General features: G+C 36.4%; 1 protein-coding gene and 1 pseudogene across 1 annotated transcript; one reads left to right on the top strand and one right to left on the bottom strand.

The window, feature by feature from the left end:
- The first annotated feature begins 5,414 nt into the window (after nt 1-5,414).
- LOC142527008 (uncharacterized) lies at nt 5,415-23,160 on the top strand (annotated as a pseudogene).
- Nucleotides 20,776-24,365, bottom strand: LOC142528076 (uncharacterized). Its single transcript, XM_075633133.1, has 6 exons — nt 24,173-24,365; nt 23,603-23,830; nt 23,311-23,484; nt 22,987-23,096; nt 22,625-22,884; nt 20,776-22,548 (listed from the first exon to the last, which is right to left on the bottom strand). The coding sequence occupies exons 1-6, from the start codon at nt 24,275-24,277 to the stop codon at nt 22,049-22,051; spliced, it is 1,377 nt and encodes a 458-aa protein (XP_075489248.1). The 5' UTR covers nt 24,278-24,365; the 3' UTR covers nt 20,776-22,048.
- Nucleotides 24,366-25,575: the final 1,210 nt, after the last annotated feature.

Raw genomic sequence — 25,575 nt, 5'->3', positions numbered from 1 at the left:
AGTATCAAATGATAGTGCCTGGAATAACCATTCCATTATAGTTATCGTATAGTACGGTCCCTTCATCTCATATATCCCGACCGATTCGACAACGATTGGTATATCGAGAGCTGTCGAAGAATCGATACTATATGTCATGTCGTAGTTGCATCGATGGTGTAATCTAAGAAACCCCTTTCTTAATTACCACTAACACTGTGATCAGAGATTTCAAACTACATACACATGAGATCACATAGGATATCCATATCCGAAGGTAAGCGGTGAATCCCCGACTACAATGCATAGACTCCTATATGTTTTGATAGAACACTCAACATTGCCATCTGATGACTCCATATGAGTCGGTAAACAAGTCAAAGTGCAATGCTAGCATATAAAGTCACAATGTTGTCTCGGGTCATAAGGACTAATGGTGTACAACCATAAACTAGGACGTTTCAACTCGATAAGCGAGAACCACTTGGAAAGTCCTTTATAGAGGGTTGTTCAGTGCACTCTACAAGAAGCACCTATCTGCATGCTCGGACATCACAAAGTCCCCTACCAATGAAACATGGTACTCACATCGCAAATACTAGTCTCAAACTCGAGCGACCTTTATCCTTCTTAGCGGCGACTGAATCGACTAGGAACTGTTTAGAATATACAGTATTCCAAATATGAATTTCAGGATACTCATACAGATAAAGATGTGCCAAAACAATAATTTCAAATATAATTAAAATAAAGATTGTTTATACATATAGTTTTAATGTGAACACTCGACCAACACTTGGCTCAATGGGCACCTACTCTAACAGAAAATGATATTTGACTAGAATACATCTCAACTGATCTACTTACAATAAACATTCTTACCAAACCTACCAGACACTAAGTTTTCTTATTTTAGGAACATTCTTGTCTTAGTTGATTTATCTTAATACACATATTTAGGGAAAATAACTAATTTCTTTTCATTACACGATAATGAAGCAAAACGTTGTCAAGCTTGATAAAACAATTATCCAATCGATACAAAAGTTGCCAATCAAACTGTTGATTAATCTTAGGAAAATTGTGATATATCCAACTACTGACATTTAATGAATTCATTACTATATTTAATCTGGTAATTTTTTTAATATTGACTGACATTGATATTTTTTTCATTAAACATGAAGTCATAAATGTGCAGAGTTTTGCCAAAATTTTGGCATCTTCAAATTCTTTTCAAAATTTCAAATTCTAATCAACTACATAACTGACACGTGTTCTGTTGTGGGCGTCCCACTAAATCATATAAATAAATAATAATGAAGAGGATTTCGACATGTCAGCCACTAAGATGACACCGGATTTTCCAGAAACGAAGATAAAATTGAGGCTGATGCTCATTTTGCACAAGTCTTATCACATATTCAGAAGGCCTAGAATCTTATGGTGGATTTGATGCTCGTCTGCTTGCTTCTAATAATGGAATGTCCAGTATCTGCCAATCCATCAATCAAAATATGCGATCTTTAGAGGGATATTCACTTAAAAATGATTGAGTTTCAATCTTCCAAAAGATCCTGCAATGAAGCATTAGTCACTTTATCTGGTCAAACTACACAAAGCGAACATAGGATTAATGCTCGCATTGACGGTCTTCTAGCTATCCTCGGCACCCAAATCTAAGAAATACTTGATTTTGTGCAAATGAGTGATGCTAAAAAAAGGAAAGATTAGTTAAGAATAGAGGCAGAGGCATTGGAAAAGGCTAGGAAAATGACATCAGAAGAAGACAAGAAAAATAAGAAAGCTTTTCTGAGAAAAGGTGGAGGGTCAGGTCATGGTAGTTCTTGGTTCATAAGGGAGCACATGATTTAAATTTATGCTCTTAGCTTTATTAGGATTTTATTTGTAATAATGAAATTAATTATTTCAATGAAATCCATTTATGGCATAACAATATTTCTAGAACTCAGGTTTTGTCATAACTGAAAAGGGAGTATCTTTTGCATGCAGCTTTGGTGGAACAATTATGTTAGGGTATCTTCAATGGCCGGTCTTGAAAACCCAACTTTTTGGATTTCAAAACCTACCACCGTTGGGCTTTGGAAAAGTCGTGTGTCAAAATTCGACATTCAGTTTTTAATGCTAGCTTTATGGATTAAAAAAAAATAAGTAAAGACTTTACCGGACAATGTGTTTGTGATGCACACCCTTTTGTCTGGGCAAGTGTCATACACCCGCGAGTGGGGAGCGAGCCCTACGTTCAGTGGCTATCGGCCACTTTAACCTTTTTTTGGGTTAAAAATTGTGCAAATGACTATTTTAGTTGTTATTGTACAAACGACTAAATTTTACACAGATTTCATTAACAACAATATTTTTATTTAATTTATCCATCTTAAAGACTAATTTGGTTTATATTTTATTTTAATTTTTTTATAATGACTGTTTTTGTCCAATAAATATGGTATACATTTTTCATTCCTCCCACTCACTATAAAAAAATTTCTCCACCATTTTTCAACACAATATTCATATCTTCTTATTATAAATGGCTGAAAAATTTAGTGATTCGTTCAATGATTTTTCGGGTTCTCCAAATACCAATAGAAATCTAAGATCTCAAATTTCTCAATTTTGTTCTCGTCTCAATTATCACCTTTTTCAATTGCTTATGCAAGTCAATTTTCACAAAATATTCCTGCTAGTTTGAAATTTTACCTGACGCTCCGTTTTTTATGTTGTTGCCCGAATATTATGCTAATGGATAGCCATTTTATGATGCCACCTCTGTCTCAAGTATTATATACTCCACCACCGAGCATGCCGTCAAGAGAAACTGGGCATGAGAGGATTTGAATCCGATAGAGTTCCCACAACACCAATTTCAATGCTAGGATCCCAATTTCTAACACGTTCGATGACACTTAAAATAGAAAAATATTAACATCGAGGATTATGAAGATGATGACAAAGAAAAGATTGTCCTTCATAATAGAGTTAAGTTGATGTAGTCAACCGAGGAGTATAAATGTCTTGCAAGAGCTTGAGATACTACTACAATGACCCTATAATTGATAATGCACAAAAGAATAAGCATTTTTAGCAAATTACAACCACATACTGTAATGACAATCAGCATGCAGGTACGCTTGCGAGACAGTTGACGATGGTAAAGGCACATTACTATCGAGTTTTTCCGGATGTTGGTAAGTTCTCAGGATGATACAACAATTTTTTGAATAATCGGGCTAGTGGTCAAAGTGACATTTATGAACACGTGTGGAATATTACAACATAGTGCGAGAAATGGAACATCGATCACTTGGTCATCATGCTGACAAGAAGTCGAGGACTTCCGAGTTTGGGCCTCATACTTCTTCAACCAATCTGGATACTGATGATGACTTTGAAATTGGCTGACGTACAATATGGCAATAAAGGACCAAAAGAAAGAACAAAGCCAAAGTTTCAAATACCCGAGAACTCAACGTGAAATGAGAACAAATGCATAAATATCAAAAGGAAAAATTGGCGATTAAGGAAATTGAGATGAAGAGTAAGAGAGCTGAGATGAAGTAGAAGGAAGCTGAGATGACATAGAAACAAATAAAACTAGAGAAAAAAATATTATTTTATACTTACGACAAATACTAGTGGAATGATGGAGGCACAATTTTATTGACACAAGAAAATAGTTGAAACAATTGAAAAAACGTGACCTATAGTAGGTGGATCGTTTGTGTATGTTTATGTTTTTAAAATTTATGTTAGTTTTTGTTGGATGTGGATGTTTATAAGCTTGAAATTTATGTTAGTTTTTGTCCATTGTGTACTTTTATGCTTTTAAAATTTAGGTTAGTTTTTGAGGTTTTTCTATTGTTTTTTCTTAATTCATCTACAAGCATGCCAATCTGGTTTATATATAAAATATTCGTTTTAAAATAATTATAAAATAGCATTTATAATTTGGTCCATATAATAGAAAAATTATTGTTCTCTTTTTCATTATATTTCTAAAGATGTAATTTTAGGTCATTGCACCTCGATTTGTTTTTTAGAATGAAAGAAAATGTAATTTAAGGATATTTTTTAAATTCGATTGCAAAATATAACCAACGTTGTATTCATTTCTAAGTAAAACACTAATATAACTACTGCAATCATATTATAAATGTCATAGGGCATCCACAGTTGTGGATATAATCCAATTCACGTCATCCAAATATCATCTCCATCTAAATATTCACCACTGCACACCATTGATTTGTGTGCCACAACAATATCTGGTTACAAATTTGTAACCGGGTATTGCTATTTTTTTTAAAAAATTTCTTGAAGCCAGCGTGATTGAGACGCGCTTATTTTTTAGGTCGAGGTGGGTCGAGAGTTTTTTTTTGGGTCGAGCTCGACCCAAGCACAAGCGTCAAACTCTTCACTAAAATAGTGGAGAGCTTGGGTCGAGCAGGGGTTTTTTTTATTTTTTTTTTCACTTTTTTTTAATATTTATTTAATTATATATAATTATTATGTGAAATATAAATGGATGATTGAATGAAATCTGAACAACGTTTTTAATGTTATAAATATTGTTTTGTGGTAAATTAGTTTTGTATAGTTCGTTATAAATTTTTAAATTTTATTAATTTTTATTTTTTTACGAATTAGTTATTTAAAAATAATCGTTATAAACTTTTTAATTTTATATTTCAATAAAAATATAATATTAAATAATAGATAAAAATAATTAAAGTGGTAAAATGATTTTATTTAAATGAAAATAAAATATTAATTAAAGTGATAACATGATCTATAAATATTTGGTTGGTGTGAGATATTTAATTGTGAAATATGAAATATTTGAGTAGAGAAATATTTGATTGATAACGTGAATTAAGGGATCCACAAATATTTGTACAAAATATCTTTATTATTATGGGCGACCTAATAAACCAGCCGTCGTACTACAGAAAATTTGCAGAAAGCTTCGCAAGTCATTCATTACTCGTTAATGGATGCTCGATGAGTTTTACTCATGTTGGTTGCCTTCGGCATCCTCTTCCGCCGCTACATGCCCCCGCCTTCACGTTTAAAAAATCTACTAGATCACATTAGTAGTGTACCTCAAAGTTTCCGGAGGTTTTTCTTCTTGAGCCCGGAGGCTAAGAGGGCCTCGGACGGAGATCCATCGGGGCCTAACTCTTCATCTGCTGTAGAAATTAAATCAGAATATACTTAATTGTAAGGTTTTTGTTTTTGTTTAATTTTTTGTTTTCGTTTTTGTGGGTTCCCTAGCTTTGTGTCATTTCATAAGTAGTAATTGGGTTCTGGATAATACATGAGTATTTTTTATTTAAATTTTCTTGGTGATGATAATGTTTTAATAGATAAGAATTAATTCCTTTGGTTAAACGTTGAATTTCTTCAATGCGTGAATGAGCATAAAACAAGTAAAATTATTAAATTCATGCTGTATTTGAAACTTGTCTATTGGAAAGTTTGCTGGTGAAAGTAGATGGATTTTTAATTCTTAAGGTTTTTTTTAATCCGTGCTTCTTTTGTGGTCTCTGTAGGCATATTTCTTATTTTCAAATTTTTTTCCTTTGTATACTAACAATGCTGTTTGCATTTGTATATTCCAGTATAATTTCGGGGCCAGCTCCCTTGAAAACTGCGTCAAGCACTTTGTTTCTCTATCAAATGAGGGACAGTATCCGATTCGAACCTTATTGCATAAATTTGTGAAACATGAAGAAGCTCCCCCAATTTCTTCATTTTGTCACACCCTTTCAAGTTTTAGTGATAATTTATGTGCTAACCATATCATTTTTGATGTATTGATGTCATCTTATGTGAACAACACGAAGCTTGATTTGGCCTTGGAGTCTTTTAAAAGGACTGGTGATTATGGGTTTAAGTTTTCGGTGCTTTCGTGTAATTCATTGCTAGGTATGTTGGTCAAGGAACGTCGAATATGGAGCTTGGATTTGTGTACAAGAAGATGATCAGGAGAAGGATTGAGTTGAATCTGATCACATTTAACATAGTGATCAATGGGTTATGCAAGGCGAATAAGTTGTTCAAAGCGCGAGACATGGTGGAGGATATGAAGGTTCGGCGGTTAATACCAAATATGGTTACTTATAATACTCTGATCGATGGGTATTGTAAGATCGATGGGTATTGTAAAGCCTATATGCTGTTTAAGGAGATGATGGAGAGTAACGTCCTCCCCAACGTGGTCACTTATAACATTCTCATTGACGGGTTTTGCAAGGATGGTAATGTGTTTTCGGGTATTAAAGTGTTTAAGGAACTGAAAGTACAAGGTTTGAAGCCAAGTGCTATAACATATAATACACTGATTAATGGATTATGCATCGGTGGAAAAATTGATGAGGCAATGGCGTTAAAAGAAGACATGGTAAAATCAGGTTTGGAGCCAAATATTGCAACTTATAATGCAATAATTAATGGGTTTGCTAAAAAACAAATGTTGAAGGAAACTAGAGAATTCTTTGATGAGATTGTGAAGAAAGGGATTGTAGTCAATGTACTGACATGTAATCCTCTGATTGATGCCTACTGCAAAGCTGTAAAGTGGAAGAAACATCATCTATATTAGATATAATGTTAGAGAGAATGTTATCTCCTAATGTTTCAACCTATAATAGCTTAATTGGTGGTTATTTTCATGGAGGAAATATTGAAGAAGCAAATAAGCATCTGTACGAAATGGAGAAAAATGACTTGAAAGCTGATATAGTCACCTACAAAATAAGAATAAATGCAATGTGCAAGACAGGACAAACCTAGAATGGAGTTAGGCTTCTCGATGAGATGTCTCAAAAAGGGTTGAACCCCACTCATGTAACATACAATGCTTTGGTGGCTGGTTATTGTTGCCAAGGAAACCGTAGTGCAGCGTTAATTATGATGAAAAGAATGGTAAAAGAAGGAAAGCGGCCAAATGTTGTGACATATAATGTGTTGATCAAGGATTACTTTCGGAATGGCAAGCTGGAATAAGCAAATATATTTCTTAATGAGATGTTGGAGAAAGGATTGGTTCCTAATCGGACAACCTATGATATTATAGAGGAAATGGTAGAAAAAGGATTCATTTCGGACATAGATGGGCACTCTTATAATGACTTGGTTTGATCTTAATCTTGGTTAAATAATTGGGAGTTCCCCAAGAAAAGGCTTGCAACAATGAGGTTTGCTAGAAGCAGACTAGCACAAGGAGTTACCCTATCTTTCCTCATAGTAGCTCTTAGGATCAGTCAAGTTTTTGGCCATCACTGTCCGTCACGTTTCTTTTTATCATCTGAAGTACTTCATTAACATGACATGTGGACATTGAGCTGACATCTGGACATTGAACTCCACCTTCCGTCATTCTGGTACATTCTACTTTAGTTTTCTTTCTTCTATCTATCCACTTTCTAGTTTACACTTGGACCCAATTAAATAGGTCGAATAAGTGTTTACTGGTTTATTCATTTAACTTGCAGCCAGAGAAGCGAACATAACAATTACATCAATGAGCTTCGTGTGCATACATACTGATCCTCACTAGAAATATGGGGTTCGATTCCGGTAGATGACATTAGTCTGAATTCGGATATCAGACTTACTCTGTGCCTGAAATCACAAAGGAGACCGCTAGAAAAGGGTCGGGACGGTGTCTCTGCGTAGCCCCTCCGACGCTCAAGTCAGGTACTATGATAAAAGTGAGAGAGCGACTAAAGATGCTCCTGAAAGTCAATATAGTGAATGATTAAATTATGCTTTCAAACCTGATAGTTATAGGAGAGCACATAAGGTCCATCGTAAGCCACCTACCTTGGTTAAAAATGGGCCGGGGGTCCAAAGTCTGGTTTGGGCATGATCACATGATGGGCCCATTCATGGGGTATCATCAGTCTCCCCCTCCCAAGTCGAACTGAATCTCAGGTTCAAAGTTCGATTAATTGCGTTCCATATCTCTAGACATGCCATCCATCAATCAACATTCATTTTTTTTGGGTTCCCCAATAAATAGTTATCCCTTCCTCACTTTATCCTCCTCTCCCCACGCAATATTTTATCCCCCCTTCATCCACTAGCTCTTCTATTCCGCATCCCCTTTGCCTCTCCCCCTAGCTCGCTTGCCTCACCCCTCTCTCCCTCGCATCTCCAGCCCCTCGCCTCTCCCCTCGCCTCGCCTCGCGCGTGATACTCAGTAGAAATATAGGGTTCGATTTCGGTAGATGATACTAGCCCGAATTCAGACCTACTCTGGCCTGAAATCACAAAAGAGAACTTTAGAAGGGGGCCGATAGGGAGTCTCGGCCTAGCCCCTCCGACGCTCAGGTCAGGTATTGAGAATAAAAATGATATAGCAACTAAAGATGCTGTTAAAAGTCAATATAGTGAATGAATAAATTAAGCTTTTAAACCTGATACTTATAGGAGAGCACATGAGGTCTATCGTGGGTCACCTACCTTGGTTAGAAATAGGCCGGGGGTCCAAATTCTGGTTTGGGCCTGATCACTTGATGGGCCCATTCATGGGGTATCACCAGTCTCGCCCTCCCAAGTCGAACTGAATCATAGGTTCAAAGTTTGATTAATTGCGCTGACCCTACCCATATCCCTAGACATGCCATCCATCAATCACCCTTTATTTTTTTTTGGGTTCCCCTATAAATAGTTATCTCCTCCTCACTTTATCCTCTTCTCCCCCACACAATATTTTATTTTCCCTTCATCCACTAGCTCTCCTCGCCCCTTCCCCTGGCTCGCTCTCCTCGCCCCTCTCCCTCGCCTCGCCGCCATTCTCGCCTCGCCCTCTCCCCTTGTTGTTCGCCCTTTCTATTCACCTCGCCCAGCGCCTTACCTCACCAGCCCCCCCCTCGCCCTTCACCTCACTCCTTCCCGCCCTCGCCTAGCCTCGCTGGTCCGACAGGCTGCCAATGCTGACGATACGAGTCGCTCTCTTCCCGGGCCAACCTTCTGTCTGGCTTCAACGGTTCATTCGCTCGTTCCCCTAGTATTTTACCTCAGGAGTGGTGGTGAGGCGAGGCAAGGCGAGGGAGAGAGGGGCGAGGCGAGTGAGCCAGGGGGATGGCGAATGGGAGACGGAAGGGAGAGCTAGTGGATGAAGATATGATAAAATATTGTGTGGGAAAGGAGGATAAAGTGAGGAGGAGATAAGTATTTATTGGGAAACCCAAAAAAAAAATGAAAGGTGATTGATGGATGACATGTCTAGGGATATGGGAGGGTAAACACAATTAATCGGACTTTGAACTTGTGATTTAGTTCGACTTGGGAGAGGGAGACGGGTGATACCCCATGAATGGGCCTATCAAGTGATCATGCCCAAACCAGACTTTGGACCCCCGACCCATTTCTGACCAAGGTAGGTGGCCCACGATGGATCTTCTGTGCTCTCGTATAAGTACCAGGTTTGAGAGCATAATTTATTCATTCATTATATTAACTTTCAACATCTTTAGCTGCTCTCTCATTTTTATCATCAGTACCTGATTTGAACGTCGGAGGGGCTACGCGGGACACCCTCCTGGCCCAGTACTAACGGTCTCCTTTGTAATTTCAGGCCTAGAGTAGGTCCGAGGTCTGAATTCGGGCTAGTGTTATTTACCGAAATCGAACATTTTGTTTCTAGTGAGTATCACATACGATGAAAACGTAAATAATATTTCATTTGTGTGCTTATGATGGATACTTTTTCTTTTTCAGTTCTTTTTTAAATCTTTCTTGCTATTAGTCACCTTTTGATGTTTATGTTTTTTTCTTCTATAACAGTGGATGTTTAAGAAAGGTCTTTCATGTTCTCATCTCCTTTTATGATCATGATAACAACTTGAATGTAAAAAAAAATTGGTTTGTCTGTCCCAAAAATTTATTCGAAGAACATTCATGCAGTCTTATATTCTGAACCGTTTGCTGCTACTGAGTACGAATTCTTGGTATGATCAATGATTCAGTTCAACGTTACCATTCTCACTAAATTGATAAAATAGTCTTAAAAGATATTCCATGTTGCCGATAGTAAGAGTTTCTTTTGACTTTACATCAACTCCGTTACAGTTATGGTGACTTTCTCAAAGGTCCCAAATTCGTGGATGTAAAAAATGGTGTTGACCTCATATGAAAGTGTGGTAGAGTGGCTTTGTTGGGTACATACTAATTCTTGATGTTTTAAGGGTTATTCCATTTAAATTATCGTTTTATGCTCTTATTATTATCAATTTTATGATTAGATGAATCTTGTGTTTTGAATAATTCATAGTTGTCAATAGCGCGTAGCGCAAAGGTTGACCGTGACTATAGTGCATAGTGAATCGCGTAGCGATGGCTATTTGAAAGTAAAGTGCCACAACATATAAATATATAATATATAGCATATACTAACATCAATTCAACCGTTTATTCTTAAATAACAAATATATAAGTTCAAAGCATATAAAACCTCAATTCTAAAACTAGAAAAACATAATGTAAAATTTATCTTCATCTTTTTCATCAAGATCGAGACCATCTTCTTCATTTGAAATTGCATAACGTTCGGCGTCATTCTTTTCTTCACCTTCTTCATCAAAGTCAAAGTCATCATCGTCTACAAAATTAAGTGTAGTAGATGTTCCTATTGGCCTTTTCCCTCTAGACTTAGATGTGGCCGCCTTCGAGCTTCCTGTAGGTGTAGATGTGGTCGCCTTCGAGGCCTGCTTAGATGTTGGGGTCACCTTCGAAACTTCTTTGGATTTCCTCAATGTATAAGGAGTTTCGTCTACTCCAACAACATCTGCAACATCTTGCCAAGTCAAATCATCACCATCATGAACAAAGTCAGGGTCTTCGTCCTCCGGTCTCCCTATCAGCCATTCATTGCCATCATCCACTTCACCTAATATGATAGGATTGATGGTATTATGACTTTCGTATCTACGTCTCAGAGCTCTGTTGTACTTGATGAACACCAAATCATTCAAGCATTTTTGCTCCAATTTATTTCTTTTCTTGGAATGAAGTTGCATTTATTTATATATGTTTATCAAGGCACGTGACACGAGAACGAATTCTTAAAACTTAACATTAATAGACAATAAAAATTGTAATATTATAAAAAGCTTACATGTTTAAACACTCTCCAATTGCGCTCTCAACTTGAGGAGCTACAAGTGAGACTGAGTATCTTTTGGGCTAGTCTTTGCAACTTTGGTGTCGAAGCTCCATATGAGTTCTACCATGCAGCTAGTTAATAACAATAGTTATATTAATATTTCTCATAGAATTTATTTCAAAAAATAAGGAAAAAACTTGTCCTTGAAACATATTTTCATACCTGGTGATGCAACCTTTCTCATTTCGATTGCAACTTCCTTCCCAAAAAGATCTTAGGCTTATTTGTATTTTAACAACTCTGTATGTATTTTTCTCTCCGTCTCAGGATCAAAAGTCAACCTAGTGATTGCACTTTACAACCTCGTAACTACTTCCTCATGTTGTTCTATCCATATTTGTCAATAGCGCTTGTAGCGCTCGCTATAGCGTGTAGCGACGCGTAGCGATGACCCGTCGCTACAGGGGGCTACGCGCAAGACACTTTCATATAGCGAGCGCTATCGTCGCTTTCGGCGCTATTTCGTTATGGCTATAGCGAGGCAATGACGCCCTACGTTGAAGAAATGCCCAAGGCAGTTTTTCCAAATATTGCCCAATTTTCGGCCCATTTTATACTGCCCAATTTTAGGTACATTTTGCTCAAATATTTAGGCCCATTCTGCACAGCCCTAGAATTATTTTTTGCAGCGCAACTTCTCCAAGCTTACGTAAAGATCAACAACACGCGCACAGCATTTTGCCTTGCACCGCCGACCGCCGGACTTCTGGCCGCCGCTTTGCATCGCCGCACTTCGGTGATATTCTGCTCTATTTCTTATTGTCTTCTCTTTTTTTTTCCTAAATTTTTTTATTTTTTTTGGCCACCTTGTTGAGAAGAACAATCTCTATGACATATTAATTCTATTTGCTTATAGGTTGATTATATAATATTAGTTACTGCCATTTGCTTATTGGAATATTAGTTACTGACTTACTGCCATTTGCTTAGGAAATCAATTTTTCGAATATAACAGATTGATTATATTTCTGGAATATTAGTTACTTCCATTTGCTTATTGGATCAATGTATAATCAATTTTTTTTCTTAATTTCAGAGTTTATAAGATGGAAAACCTACAAGAAGATATAAGAAAAAAAATATTGGATGGAACTATGGGAGAATGGTTAATCCAGACAAGATTTCTGATGGAATATTATGCAACTTTTGCCAAAAAGTTACAAAGGGTGGGATAACAAGGCTCAAACAACATCTTGCTGGAGGATTTAAAAATACAAAACCTTGTCCAAAAGCCCCCGCATGTGTTAAGCAAGAAATGAAAGATCACTTTGAAGAAAAGTTAGCCCAAAAAACTGTCATGGGTTCCATACCTCACTTTGATGATGTTTTTGACATAGAAGAACAAGGAGATGATATTGATCCACACGGGGATCCATCCTCTCGTGGAAAGCGGTCGACATCTATTTCTTCATCGGTCAACTTGTCAATATTAATTCCCAAAAAACCACGGTCATTGGGTCCTATAAATGCTTTCTTTAAGCTAGACGCAAAGAATCAAAGTGGTAAAACACCTCAATTTAATGAAATTCAGAAAAGTTGAGCTCTGATACAGTTCAAAAATTTTCAAGGTGGATGTATGATGCAGGATCGCATTCAATGCGGTCAAATACGACAGCTTGAAGCCAATGATCGAAGCAATTGGATAATATGATCCTGGGATGAAACCACCTAGTTAACATGAGGTGAGAGAACCACTTTTAAAAGAGGAGATCAACCATACAAAGCTAATTTTGAAAAATGAAGAGGAGATGGCGAAGAATGATTGTACTTTGATGGCTGATGGGTGGAAAGATAGAAAGGGGAGATCACTTATCAATTTCTTGTTGAATACCCCAAAAGGCAACATGTTTATTGAATCAGTTGATGCATCTAGCTACTCTCACACTGGTGAGAAGATGTTTGAGTTGCTTGACAAGTTTGTGCAAAAAGTTGGGGTGAATAATATTGTTCAAGTGGTCACCGACAGTGCATCAAATAATGTTTATGCGGGTTAGAAAATCTAATATACTAAGTTACAACGTCTTTTAACTTTCGTTGATTAGTTTCATTAACTATCCTTTTATTATCTTGTTCTCTTGATTAGTTTGAACATGTAAGCTTTTTTAATATTACAATTTTTATTTTCTATTATTGTGAAGTTTTAAGAATTTGTTCTCGTGCCATGTGCCTTGATAAACCTATTTAAATAAATGCAGCTTCATTCCAAGAAAAGGAATAGATTGGAGAATAAACGTTTGAATGATTTGGTGTTCATCAAATACAACAGAGCTCTGAGGCGTAGATACGATAGTCGTGATACCATCGATCCTATCATATTGACTGACGTGGATGATGGCAATGAATGACTGCTAGGGAGACTGGAGGATGAAGAGCCTGACTTTGTTCATGATGGTGATGATTTGACTTGGCAAGTTGTTGTAGATGATGTTGGAGTAGATGAAGCTCCTTATACACTAAGGAAATCCAAAGGGGCCTCAAAGGCGACCCCTACATCTACGCAGGCCTCAAAGGCGCCCACATCTACACCTATAGGAAGCTCGAAGGCGGTCACATCTAAGTCTAGAGGGAAAAGACCAATAGAAACATATACTACAATTAATTTTATAGATGATGATGAATTTGAATTTGATGAAAAAAGTGAAGAAGAGAATGACGCCGAACGTTATGCAATTTCTAATGAAGAAGATGGTCTCGATCTTGATGAAAAAAATGAAGATTAATTTTAAATTATGTTTTTCTAGTTTTAGAATTGAGGTTTTATATGCTTTGACTTATATATTTGTTATTTAAGAATGAACGATTGAATTGATGTTAGTATATGCTATATTTTATATATTTATATGCTTGTGGCGCTTTACTTTCAAATAGCCCTCGCTACGCGATTCGCTATGCGCTATAGCCACGGAAAACCTCTGCGCTACGGGGCTCTACGCGCGATTGACAACTATGGTTCTATCTCGGAATTTGAGTAAAAGAACCGAGGGATCAAGAAATTACCCGCTGGATGCAAATCTTGATGGAGTTGCAAATGCCACCTATTGTCAGTTATCTCAAAAACATCTTTGTACCTATCCTCATTATTACCAAAGGCTTTTGCTATTTTTTCCTTAGCCATATCCATTGCCTCGTATATATAACTCATGACAGGCTTCTTCTTTATTGTCAGTTATCTCAAAGACATCTTTCAACCTATCCTCATTATTACCAAAGGCTTTTGCTATTTTCTTCTTAGCCATATCCATTGCCTTGCATATATAACCCATGGCAGATTTCTATTCTTATAATGTGCCACAAACTTTCATAGCATAAATGATATAATTCCAAAACGAAGGCATCAATATAATTGTCTGTGCTTGCTTACCAGTCTGTTCCTTTGCAAATTTCCTTTTACTCCAATTTTCTGAAGTAAACATCTTTATCAAATTTTGCTTATGCCGCTAAAAGCTTCTCATAGTCAAGAAAGCGGTGGCAAAACGAGTTTTAGCTGGCCTGATAAGGTCTCTTTGGCCGGGGAACTCTCTCATCATGTTCAACAACATAGTTCGGTTGTAAATATATCCCGTAACAGTAGTTGTTCGCTCAAGTGCCCTATTCAAATCTGGCATTTTGTATTGTCCTCAAACATCAAATCCAAACAATGTGCTGCACACGGGGCCCAATACAAGTTTGGATATTTATCCATCAACTTCTTTCCTGTAAATAACAAGAGAATAATGGATAGTTAAATCAAACTAAACGAAAGTTAAAAGATGTTGTAACTTAGTATGTTGGATTTTCTCACCGGCATAAACATTATTTGATGCACTGTCGGTGACCACTTGAACAATATTATTCACCCCAAATTTTTGCACAAACTTGTTAAGCAACTCAAACATTTTCTCCCCAGTGTGAGAGTAGCTAGATGCATCAACTGATTTAATAAACATGTTGCTTTTTGGGGTATTCACCAAGAAATTGATAAGTGATCTCCCATTTCTATCTCTCCACCCATCAAACATTAAAGTACAACCATTCTTTTCCAGCTCCTCTTCATTTTGTTTCAAAATCAGCTTTGTATGGTTGATCTCCTCCTTTAAAAGAGGTTCTCTCACCTCATGGTAACTAGTGGTTTCATCTCAGGACCATATTGTCCAATTGCCTCGATCATTGGCTTCAAGCTGTCGTATTTGACCGCATTGAATGCGATCCTGCATCATACATCCACCTTGAAAATTTTTGAACTGTATCAGAGCTCAACTTTTCTGAATTTCATTAAATTGAGGTGCTTTACCACTTTGATTCTTTGCGTCTAGCTTAAAGAAAGCATTTATAGGACCCAATGACCGTGGTTTTTTGGGAATTAATATTGACAAGTTGACCGATGAAGAAATAGATGTCGACCGTTTTCCACGAGAGGATGGATCCCCGTGTGGATCAATATCATCTCCTTGTTCTTCTATGTCAAAAACATCATCAAAGTGAGGTATGGAACCCATGACAGTTTTTTGGGCTAACTTTTCTTCAAAGTGATCTTTCATTTCTTGCTTAACACATGCGGGGGCTTTTGGACAAGGTTTTGTATTTTTAAATCCTCCAGCAAGATGTTGTTTGAGCCTTGTTATCCCACCCTTTGTAACTTTTTGGCAAAAGTTGCATATAATAATCCATCAGAAATCTTGTCTAGGTTAACCATCCTCCCATAGTTCGATTCAATATCTTTTTTTCTTATACTTGTAGGTTTTCCATCTTTGAAACACGGAAAGTAAAAACAAAATTGAGCAACCCATGAAGCACATTGAAACAAATCCATCAGCAACATAATAGTTGTTTCAGCAACCAAAATTATTCAAGATTGATAAAAACTGAATACCACAATCATGGTTTGTTTATATGCACACAACAACAAAGCCCATTGAAACAAATCCAGCAGCAACATAATAGTTGTTTCAGCAACCAAAAATATTCAAGATTAATAAAAAATGAAAGAAATCCAGCAGCAACATAATAGTCTTCTAGAAACTAACAGCATCACTCCACATTCAAATAAAAACTTCCATGCCAAAAATTAAAAATCGGAAGAAAAAAAAATGACACAGAGCATAATATTACTGAGGCGACGCGAGGTATGTCCAGCGGTTGGCGACCCGATGTCCGGCGGTGCACAACACGATGTCCTGCGAGAGAAACGGTTGAGAATGGTAGGGTTTACCCAAGGCTTGGAGAAGTGGAGATGATTGAGTTAGAACTTAGAAGACGATACCCAGCAGCATGATTTCATAGGGCTAAAGATTGTGCAAGATATGCCTAAAAAATTGGGCATTATTTTAAAAAATTGTCCTGCGCTTTTCTTTCATATAGCGCTGTTATCGCGTCAACTAAATAGCGTTGATAGCGATCGCTATGTGGAAGTGTCGTGCGCGTAGCGCCCTGTAGCCACGGGGCTGCGCTTCGCCTCGCTACGCGCTATAGCGAACGCTACACTCGCTATTGACAACTATCGTTTTGATTGTGATATTTATGTTTATCTTTGTACTCTATACTTTAATGTTTACACTGCATAGATTGATAGAGATATTTGTTTAGAGAGGAAGACATTCTTCCTTCTCTATTCACCACATTTTGATTGTACTTGAATTTGGTAGGAATCTGCAAAAAATAAAATTGTTTGGGTAGGGTATGGTGAAGAAATGAGCATCATGTTTTTCCCCATAAAAGCACACAAGAATGGGTTAGCTTTCAGCCATTCACGTCATACTCATGAGTCATGTTGTCTTGGTGACTTTGTGCTCTTCTTACTGCTCTACCGATGCGAATGTGATAATGAAGCACTTAAGAAAGCGTGAGATCTGTTAGAGTTGCTGGAAGGACCAATCAAGAGAGGAAGAAGCTAGAAATTTAAAAAATCACTTCATGGACTCATGGTGAGCAACCAAGAAGTGCCTACAAGCATGATTTCAAGGCTCAAAGGGTTCCGCACGCATGACAAGCAGTTTTGAGACCACCTCAACATCATTCAAGTGTAAATTGACCAAGAAGACAACGACACCCACCCACACACATTTTCGAGCCGCACCTGCTCAGCTTTGCATCACACGAATTGCCAGTATCAAGGACTTGGTCATATTAAACTCCTACTGATAGCACTAGAGATATTAAATGCTTCAGGTGTCAAGGACTTAGTCATATTGCTAGCCAATGTCCAAACAAGAGGGTTATGACTATGAATGCTCATGGGGAGTTCGAGTCTGAGAGTGAGAAGGACATCAAAGATGGTGATGATGTCATGCCCAAGTTGGAGGTTCTAGTGAATGACATGAGGCTGTTGTAGGTAAAGCGCTTGTAACTAGGCATATCATTAGTATACAATTTGAAGAGGATGAGACTAACTAGAGCGATAACTTGTTCCATATTAGATGTTTTGAGAATGAGAAGGTTTGCAGTCTCATTATAGATGGAGAGAATTGTATCAATGTGGCGAGTTTAAGCTTGTTGAGAAGTTGGGTTTGCGTACATTGAAGCATTCTAAACCATATAGGCTATAGTGGTTAAATAATTATGCGGACGTTATAGTGAATAAACAAGTGATGGTTTCTTTTTCGATTGGAAGTATGAGGATGAAGTGTTGTGTGATGTGGTACCAATACATGCTTATCACATTCTATTGGGAAGGCCTTGAGAATACAATAGAAAGGTGGTACATATGACTTTAAAAATAGTTACTCTTTTGTTCTAAAAAAAGAACCTATAGTACTTATTCTATTTTCCTCAAAGCAAGTGTTGGAGGACCAATTGAAGTAAAAGAAAAGAGAAGTGACTGAACAAAAAAGAGATTAAAAAAGTGAGTTGGCCATAGAGAGGAAAAAAGAGGGGAGAGAAAAAGATGGGAAAAAGGCCAAAAAAAATAAATATATGACCCAAAAGAGTAATTTGAAAAGGATCTTGCACACACGTGATCCACTTGTGCTAATTATTTATAAGGAGGTTCTCCTAAACACAATTGATATCGCCGGATCACTTCCGAGCATTGTTTTGTCTCTTTTGTAGGATTTTGATGACGTGTTTCCGGAAGAGCTATTGCAAGGAATACCACCAACGAGAGGAATCGAACACCAAATTGATTTGGTGCCTGGAAATGCTTTGCCAAATCGACCACATACAGAAGCAACCTGGAAGAGTCTTAAGGAACTTCAACGACATGTAAGTGAACTTTTACTTGGATGATTTGTTCTTGAATTCCATTGGGACAAGGAGCAAGAGAACTCATTTAATATCATTAAGCAGATTAATGCTCATTTACTTATTATTCCTGATTTTTCTTAACACCTTTGAAATTAAATGTGATGCATCGGGTTTAGGTATTGGAGGAGTCTTGATGCAAGGAGGACGACTAGTTGCATATTTCAGTGAGAAACTTAATGGAACAACGTTGAATTACCAAACCTACGGCAAGGAGTTGTACGCATGAGGTTTCTTGAGACTTGGCAACACTGCCTTAGGCCCAAAGAGTTTGTAATCCATACGGATCATGAGTCTCTAAAGCATTTCAAGGGGCAGCAGAAGCTTAATAAGAGGCATGCGAAGTGGGTCACGTTCATTGAGACGTTCCCTTACGTGATCAAGTACAAATAAACACAAGGAAAATGTGGTAGCCGATGCCCTATCACGGAGGTAAGAATTATTTTCCACTTTGGATTCGAGATGTCTAGGATTTAAGCATGTTAAGGACTTGTATGTGATAGATTATAATTTTAAAGAAGTCTTTGAGTTGTGCATGCGTGGATCACTCGAGAAATTTTACTTTAAGGATGGTTTATTGTTTAAAGAGCATAGATTGTGCATTTCTCAATCATCCATTCGAGAGTTGCTTGTCATGGAAACACATGAGGGAGGTTTAACGGGGCATTTTGGTGTTGCTAAAACATTGAATGCGTTGCTTGAACACTTTTATTGGCTTTTTATGAAACGTGATGTTGAACGTATTTGTGAGAAATGCATAACATGTAAACAAGTAAAATCTAAGGCGCAACCACATGGTTTGTATACTCCACTTCCTATTCTTAATGATCGTTGGGTTGGTATTTCATCAATTTTGTTTGGGGTTACCTAGGGTTAAGAAGGGGAGAGATTTTATCTTTGGGTTAGTTGATCGTTTTTCAAAGATGACTCATTTCATTGCATGTCATAAAACGAATGATGCTTCTAATGTGGTTGATTTGATTGTTAGACTGTATGGAATGCCTAAAAGTATTTTCTCTGATAGGGACATATGTTTCTTGAGCTATTTTTGGAAAAATTGTGGTGCCAATTTGGTACTAAATTAATATTTTCTACTGCTTTTATCTCCAAACGGATGGTTAAATTGAGGTTGTTAATAAGACTTAAGGCTCTTTGTTGCATTACCATAATGAAGAACTTGAAGAGTTGGGATGAATGTTTATCTTTTGTTGAGTTTGCCTATCAACGACAATGCTTACAGATGGGACTTACCAGGTGACTACAAAGTAAGTTCTACTTTTAATGTTAGTGATCTCTCTTTGTTTAATGTAGGTGATGATCAAGATTTGAGAACAAATCTTTTTCAAGAAGGAAATGATGATGCGATCATGGATAATCAAGCACCAATGAAGGCATGAGATCTGTTAGAGTTGCCAAAAGACCAATCACGAGAGGAAGAAACAAAAAATTTAAGTACTTCAAGGGCTCATTGTGAGCAACCAAGAAGTGCCTACAAGCATGATTTCAAGACTCGAAGGGTTCGGCATGCATGACAATCAATTTGGAGACCACCTCAACATTATTCAAGTGCAAATTGACCAAGAAGACAACCGCCCCAGTGCATTTTCAAGCCGCCTCCACGCAGCTTTGCAGCACACGAACTGCCGAGGCAGCAAGGCACGGCTGGATCGCGCTACGGCGTGAGCCAATTTGAAACAACGTGCGCACAAGACAGCTGCAGCCGAGTGCCCGCGCGTTTTGAGCACGCCCGCGCGTTTCGCGACGTAGAATTAAATCTGAACCCTAGTTCTTCGAGTGTCTTTGTTTTGGAACTTTGTTTTTACGTATAAACAAGTTTTTTGGACGAAAATACATGTTTATATTGAAGTTTTGGCTCTGTTCCACACTTTTGTGTGTTCCTCAAATTAAACTTATCAAAGTTTAATTACTTTGTGGCGTTTGTCGATTGTTCTTCACGAGAGATGTCAAAGATGAGTTTTTTTAAGGTTCCCTTGAGATCGACTGTTTTTATATGTATTATTTGTTACCAAACATCATAGTTTAGAGGTGAATTACACGCTACTTGTTTCAAGATTGTGATTAATTTCTACAAGAATCCTTTTGTTCATTGAATTGAGGGCACGACTATATCCAAGTTCGTGTTTGTTTTTCATACATAAGAAGTTTCATATCATCCACTTTGTGCTCTTGTTCTAAGTTCGATTTGTTTTTGTTGTTTATTTTGGGGTATCCTATTAATAATTAACCAGAATTTGGCACTAATGCAGGTTAGATTCAGAGATGATAATGCCAAAAACATGAAGGACTGAATGTGTTTTTGAAGAGCAAGCATTCGGTCTTCTCTCAATTGAATGACCTCCCAAGACCATCTCAAACGAAGGTATATCCTTTTTATGCTTTATTTACATAAAAGGAGAGGGGTAGTGCAACTAGCTGATATACAATGGGCACACATATTTATAGGTTTTTGAGATAATATTCATGGGCTGGTATACAATGTCCTTACACAGCCGCCTTCCCCATGGACATTTTGTTTAAAAGTCTTGTTGTATGAACTGGTTGCAAAACTTTCTTTTATTAGGTTAGTTTCAATGGTTACTTTGGGATGTTTAGGTAAATAGAATTGAAAACTATTATTCTGTGTTTTGAATGGTAAATGTGTGATGGTGACTTTTGACTTGTGTTTGGATTTATTTATTTGTCATACTTGGGTGAGTATTATTATTATATTTCGTTCAATGGGGTGTCAGATTTATCTAAACCTAATCTAACTTGGGTGACTGTTATTGAGAATGTTGATTTGGTAAATGTGTAATGTTGTTGATTTTTGGGTGACTTGAAAAAAGTGCAAGGCGAAATGTGTTGAAAGTTGCGACATAAATTGTTAATTTTGCGATGGAAATATCAGATGCCGTCATAAACAAGTGAGGAGGCGTTAGTGATGGAAGACAGATATGTAAAATCTGCGACCTAGTGTAATTGCCTGTTGTTATGTTGATTCTAGTTGAACTTGCTGTCGCTACCTATTGCGACAGAATTTCCATTGCTATTCAATGATGGACTCAATAATATCCATCATAAATGTTTTAGCAACCAAAAATTTCATGACCAGTCAAACTCTGTGGTAATACTGTTGCCAAGCCAAGTTATAGATGGGATGGGCCGTTGTTAACTGCGTTTTTCCTCAGTACTACTAACCCGTAGCTTGTTTGTGAAAATCTACACTACAGACCATCTTTTGCTGCCTAGATCGATTTCTCAGCGCATAAAATTTTGTGGATATAAGAGTTCAGCATGACATATCTACTTGTGTAAGCATATGATGCCGAATTGCTTATTAAGTCAAACTGCACACTGTTAGAATATAAATGACTGACACTTCAAAATTGATTTGATATGACATTGCTCAAATATCGAATATAACAAATAGTTATTGAAAAGACTTCATAAAAAGTTCAGAACGTAAACAATTAGAATCCTCAGTTTATCCCCATGCAATAGTAACAGCTTTACATTTGCATTAACAGAGGCGAGCTCATTTTATCTTAAAATAAACAACAAAACAAAAACCCGACTGGGAAAGGGTTAGTGATGCATAATATATATTCACAATTGGTCTATTAATATCCTATTCTCGTCCTAACATGAATCCTAACTTGATCAGAATGCAGAATCCAGAAAATCTCCATTAGCTGAGCTGAATGGATTCAGTCTGTAGTAATTCTCCATTGTAGCTACCATATTTTTCTGGTTGGAATCTTGTTGAGGCACGCACTCGATCATGTTATTTAGGCGAACATTGCCCGAAATGGCACCATTTCCATGTGCATTCTGCATAATGTGATCATTATCATTGATTTGGTATTTCATTTCCGTGTCCATCCAATTGCTGTTGTTGAAATTTGCATCTAACAAACTATAAGAAGTATGCAATGACGGTTCCAAATGATAATTTTGAGGATCCCATAGCAAAGAGTTATCGATATTAATTAACTCCCTCGTGTTTGAGTGATGATTTTGAGAAGTAAAAGCCTCGTTGCCTTGAGCGACTAAATTCATATCTGACTGCCCTTGAATTATACCATTTACCACATAAATTTCTGGCCCTTGATTCCAACTTGTTGGATTATGAGTAACGGGTAGATAAAGCTGATAAGTATCTGTAACCAAACATTTGATGTGTTAAGAGAAAAGTTCGGATATCAGAAGTTTAAAAGTTACTGATATGATAGATACCTGATACAGTTGAACTTTGATTTGATGTGATAAAAACTTCTTCTGTTGTTGCAGGATGGTTTCCATGGGGGTGACATTGAGATTCATAACCACTGCAGTCCAAAGAAAAACCCGAGTTCTCATGTGTAGGTGGGTCGAAGAAAGGACTTCTTGAACTTGGGAATGGTTTCAGACTCAAAGCATAGAGTGATGGACTGTATCGCAAAAGATTCTCGTAATGTTTCTCGAAAATTCCGGGTGGGAATATTACCAAATGCCTCCTGCAGAGGAACAAACACATACCATAAGTCACATTGGGTGTGCTTTTGAATTCTTTGTTTAGTTAAATTATGAGATTAAATAAAGAAGTAATGGTGGGATACCTGCAATTGGAAGCTTGGTGGCCTCCTGTGAAATCAGATATCTGGTGCCAAAGTGTGTGCTTTTTTGGCTGAGGACTACTTTCTCGATAAAACGAAGGTGGAATACTCAACTACACACAATATTAGTCACATTAAGAGATTTATTTTATGATCATAAATGATATTATGAATGAACCATGCTCTCTTACAATAAAAAATATATTATCTAGATCAATATTACAAAACATTATTGCAAGTTCATGTAATAAAAAATAATGAAAAACATTTACATTAAAACGTGTTTTTTTTTTTTTTTGTTATATGCGAAAACGAGTTGATTTTTACCTCAATCTCCAAAATCCCGTAACTGTCATCGGGCATAGAGGCCCTGATGGCTGTAATCTGAGACCATTCGACTTCCATCTTGCTCTTCAATCCTCCTTCTAAAACCTCCCAAACAAGTTTACGTTTGGCATAGTAAATTTTGGCGGTCAAGTCTCCTGCACGCCTGCTAAGCTTCTGTTCACATGCATTTCATGCATCTTAGATTTAGGAATGAACATATAACAATTGCCAATTCATGTATAAATAATAAGAAGAAATTAGTTAATTTCATAAAGTAGAGGGATAATGGTACCTTCCAAGATCCAATCGTTATTAGAGCTGCCTGAAAATTTGAAGCCTTCCTGTATCCCAAATCACTAGTTTGATCTATTTTAGGCTTGTTACGGTTCGAGTTCTGATGATTGGTCAACTCTTCTTGCTTCTTCCCATACATGTCATGCAGTAAATCCAGAAAAGATTTTGATTTCTTTAGTTTCAACCCAAGAGGACTCAACTGTGGACTACTCTTACACCATTCTTTCTGTATCAACAAAAAACAGAAAAAAAGTGCAGAACTTTTATGAGACTTTGTAAAGATAACATGCAGATATTACTACGACGTACAAAGTTTGCATTTCTATCAGTTCGAATCCCGAAACTCGATTTAATGTCAAATGAAAAAACTGTAAGAAGAAATTCAAAATTATCAAACTTTGATCTTTAATTGAAGCATAAAAAATCATCAAATATAAAACCTTGGTGCCATGCACAAAGGCCAAAAATCCCACGTAAAGAGATCTCCATTCTAATGCAAACAGGTTTGTTTTCAAGATTCGTTTAATTATATGCGCACATTAAAGAAAACAATGAAAATTAAAAGAACCTGTAGATTCATGAACTCTGGTGGTGAATAATGATTGCTCCGAAGATTTCCTCCACACCATTCTTCTTTGTTATTTCCAAATATTATTCCATTGCTCTCACCCATTTTTATATGAATAACACCTTCTTTTTTTTCCTTGTTTTTCTGAACTGAATTAAGTTGGTTAAGCTTAAGCCTTTTTTCAGTACTGTCGAGAAGCACCTGTGTGTTATTGTATTTATAGGGTGGGATGAGGTTGGCGGCGTTCTTAAAAAAGTTGGAAAAATAAATTAATGAAAGGTGACAGAAGGCGATACTTATTTTTCACAAATAAAATATATACACAATCAATCATATAGTGGTTGTTCCAATATATATATATGATTTCTTCGCTGGTCGACATATATTATATTTAATCAACTGTTCATAACTTTCAAGAAATAATATTTTAATCAAATATATTATATTTAAAATATTCCCCTCTTAATCATCATTTATATGAATATCAATTCAAATATAAATTACTAATATTAGCCAAATAAGTTTTACATGATTTGATATTCACAGTAAAAAATTATTTACATATATACATTAAAAAGTATAAGACTAAACATATTTTGCAAACCTAAAGTATTTTTCACTTAAATTTTAGAGAGATATAAAAGATTATTAAAAGTGAAGGGCATTTATATCATGTTATATGAATGATTTGGACTTAAACTCGTTAATTTTGATTGCCCGCTTGTAACTAATCATAAATAGAAAATCAAAACTACGTTGCATTTGGATGAAATGATTTGAATTTGAAGAAATATTTGAATAGATGATTTGAAATAAATCCATGTTGAAATGAATTTGAAATCCATCACAATGACACAAAAATAAATATTCGAGATTTGAAATCATTTGTCAAGTGTATTTATCCATACAAATCAATGAATTTGTTATTATGGAAATTCATAAATTCAAATGCAACCTTATATTTGAACGTATTTTTATCATTATGGATCTATATTCAAGTCTGAACCTCATATTTAGATCAGTATTCCAATTATATGGACAATTATTCCTCTCCAACAAATCATACAAATTTAACATCAAGTACACGCCAATTATTAACATGTACATATACTCACATTACCACAATAACATACTAATAAACCACAAACTCAATTGTTATAACGATCATCGAAATCAGCATATTATATGATCTTTTGTTAATATAATTCTAAATAGAGAACTAAATATTTGTATGGAATATGAAAGAACTTTTCTTTGCCCACTATAGCTAGAGATATGTACAAATTAAATCCAACACGCTGAAACAATGTTCTACAATATATAATGCCAATTGCCCATAATTTGTGGTTCATGACATATTACTCGTGTATAAAATAATTGGCCACTCATTTTGATTAATTAAA

The sequence above is a fragment of the Primulina tabacum genome, chromosome 15 (genome assembly GCF_025594145.1).
Source record: "Primulina tabacum isolate GXHZ01 chromosome 15, ASM2559414v2, whole genome shotgun sequence".
In the NCBI taxonomy this organism is placed as follows: Eukaryota; Viridiplantae; Streptophyta; class Magnoliopsida; order Lamiales; family Gesneriaceae; genus Primulina; species Primulina tabacum.
The sequence above is the reverse complement of the archived record's forward strand: the minus strand, read 5'-3'. Positions and strand labels throughout refer to the sequence as shown.

Bases quoted from the DNA above. Each gene is read 5' to 3' on its own strand.
- LOC142528076 (XM_075633133.1), bottom strand. From the start codon at position 24,277: ATGGGTGAGAGCAATGGAATAATATTTGGAAATAACAAAGAAGAATGG. The intron at 23,097-23,310 runs GTAAAAATCAAC...TATTGTGTGTAG, and splicing joins ACGGGATTTTGGAGATTGAG to TTGAGTATTCCACCTTCGTT. The intron at 22,549-22,624 runs GTATCTATCATA...GTTTGGTTACAG, and splicing joins TCAAAGTTCAACTGTATCAG to ATACTTATCAGCTTTATCTA.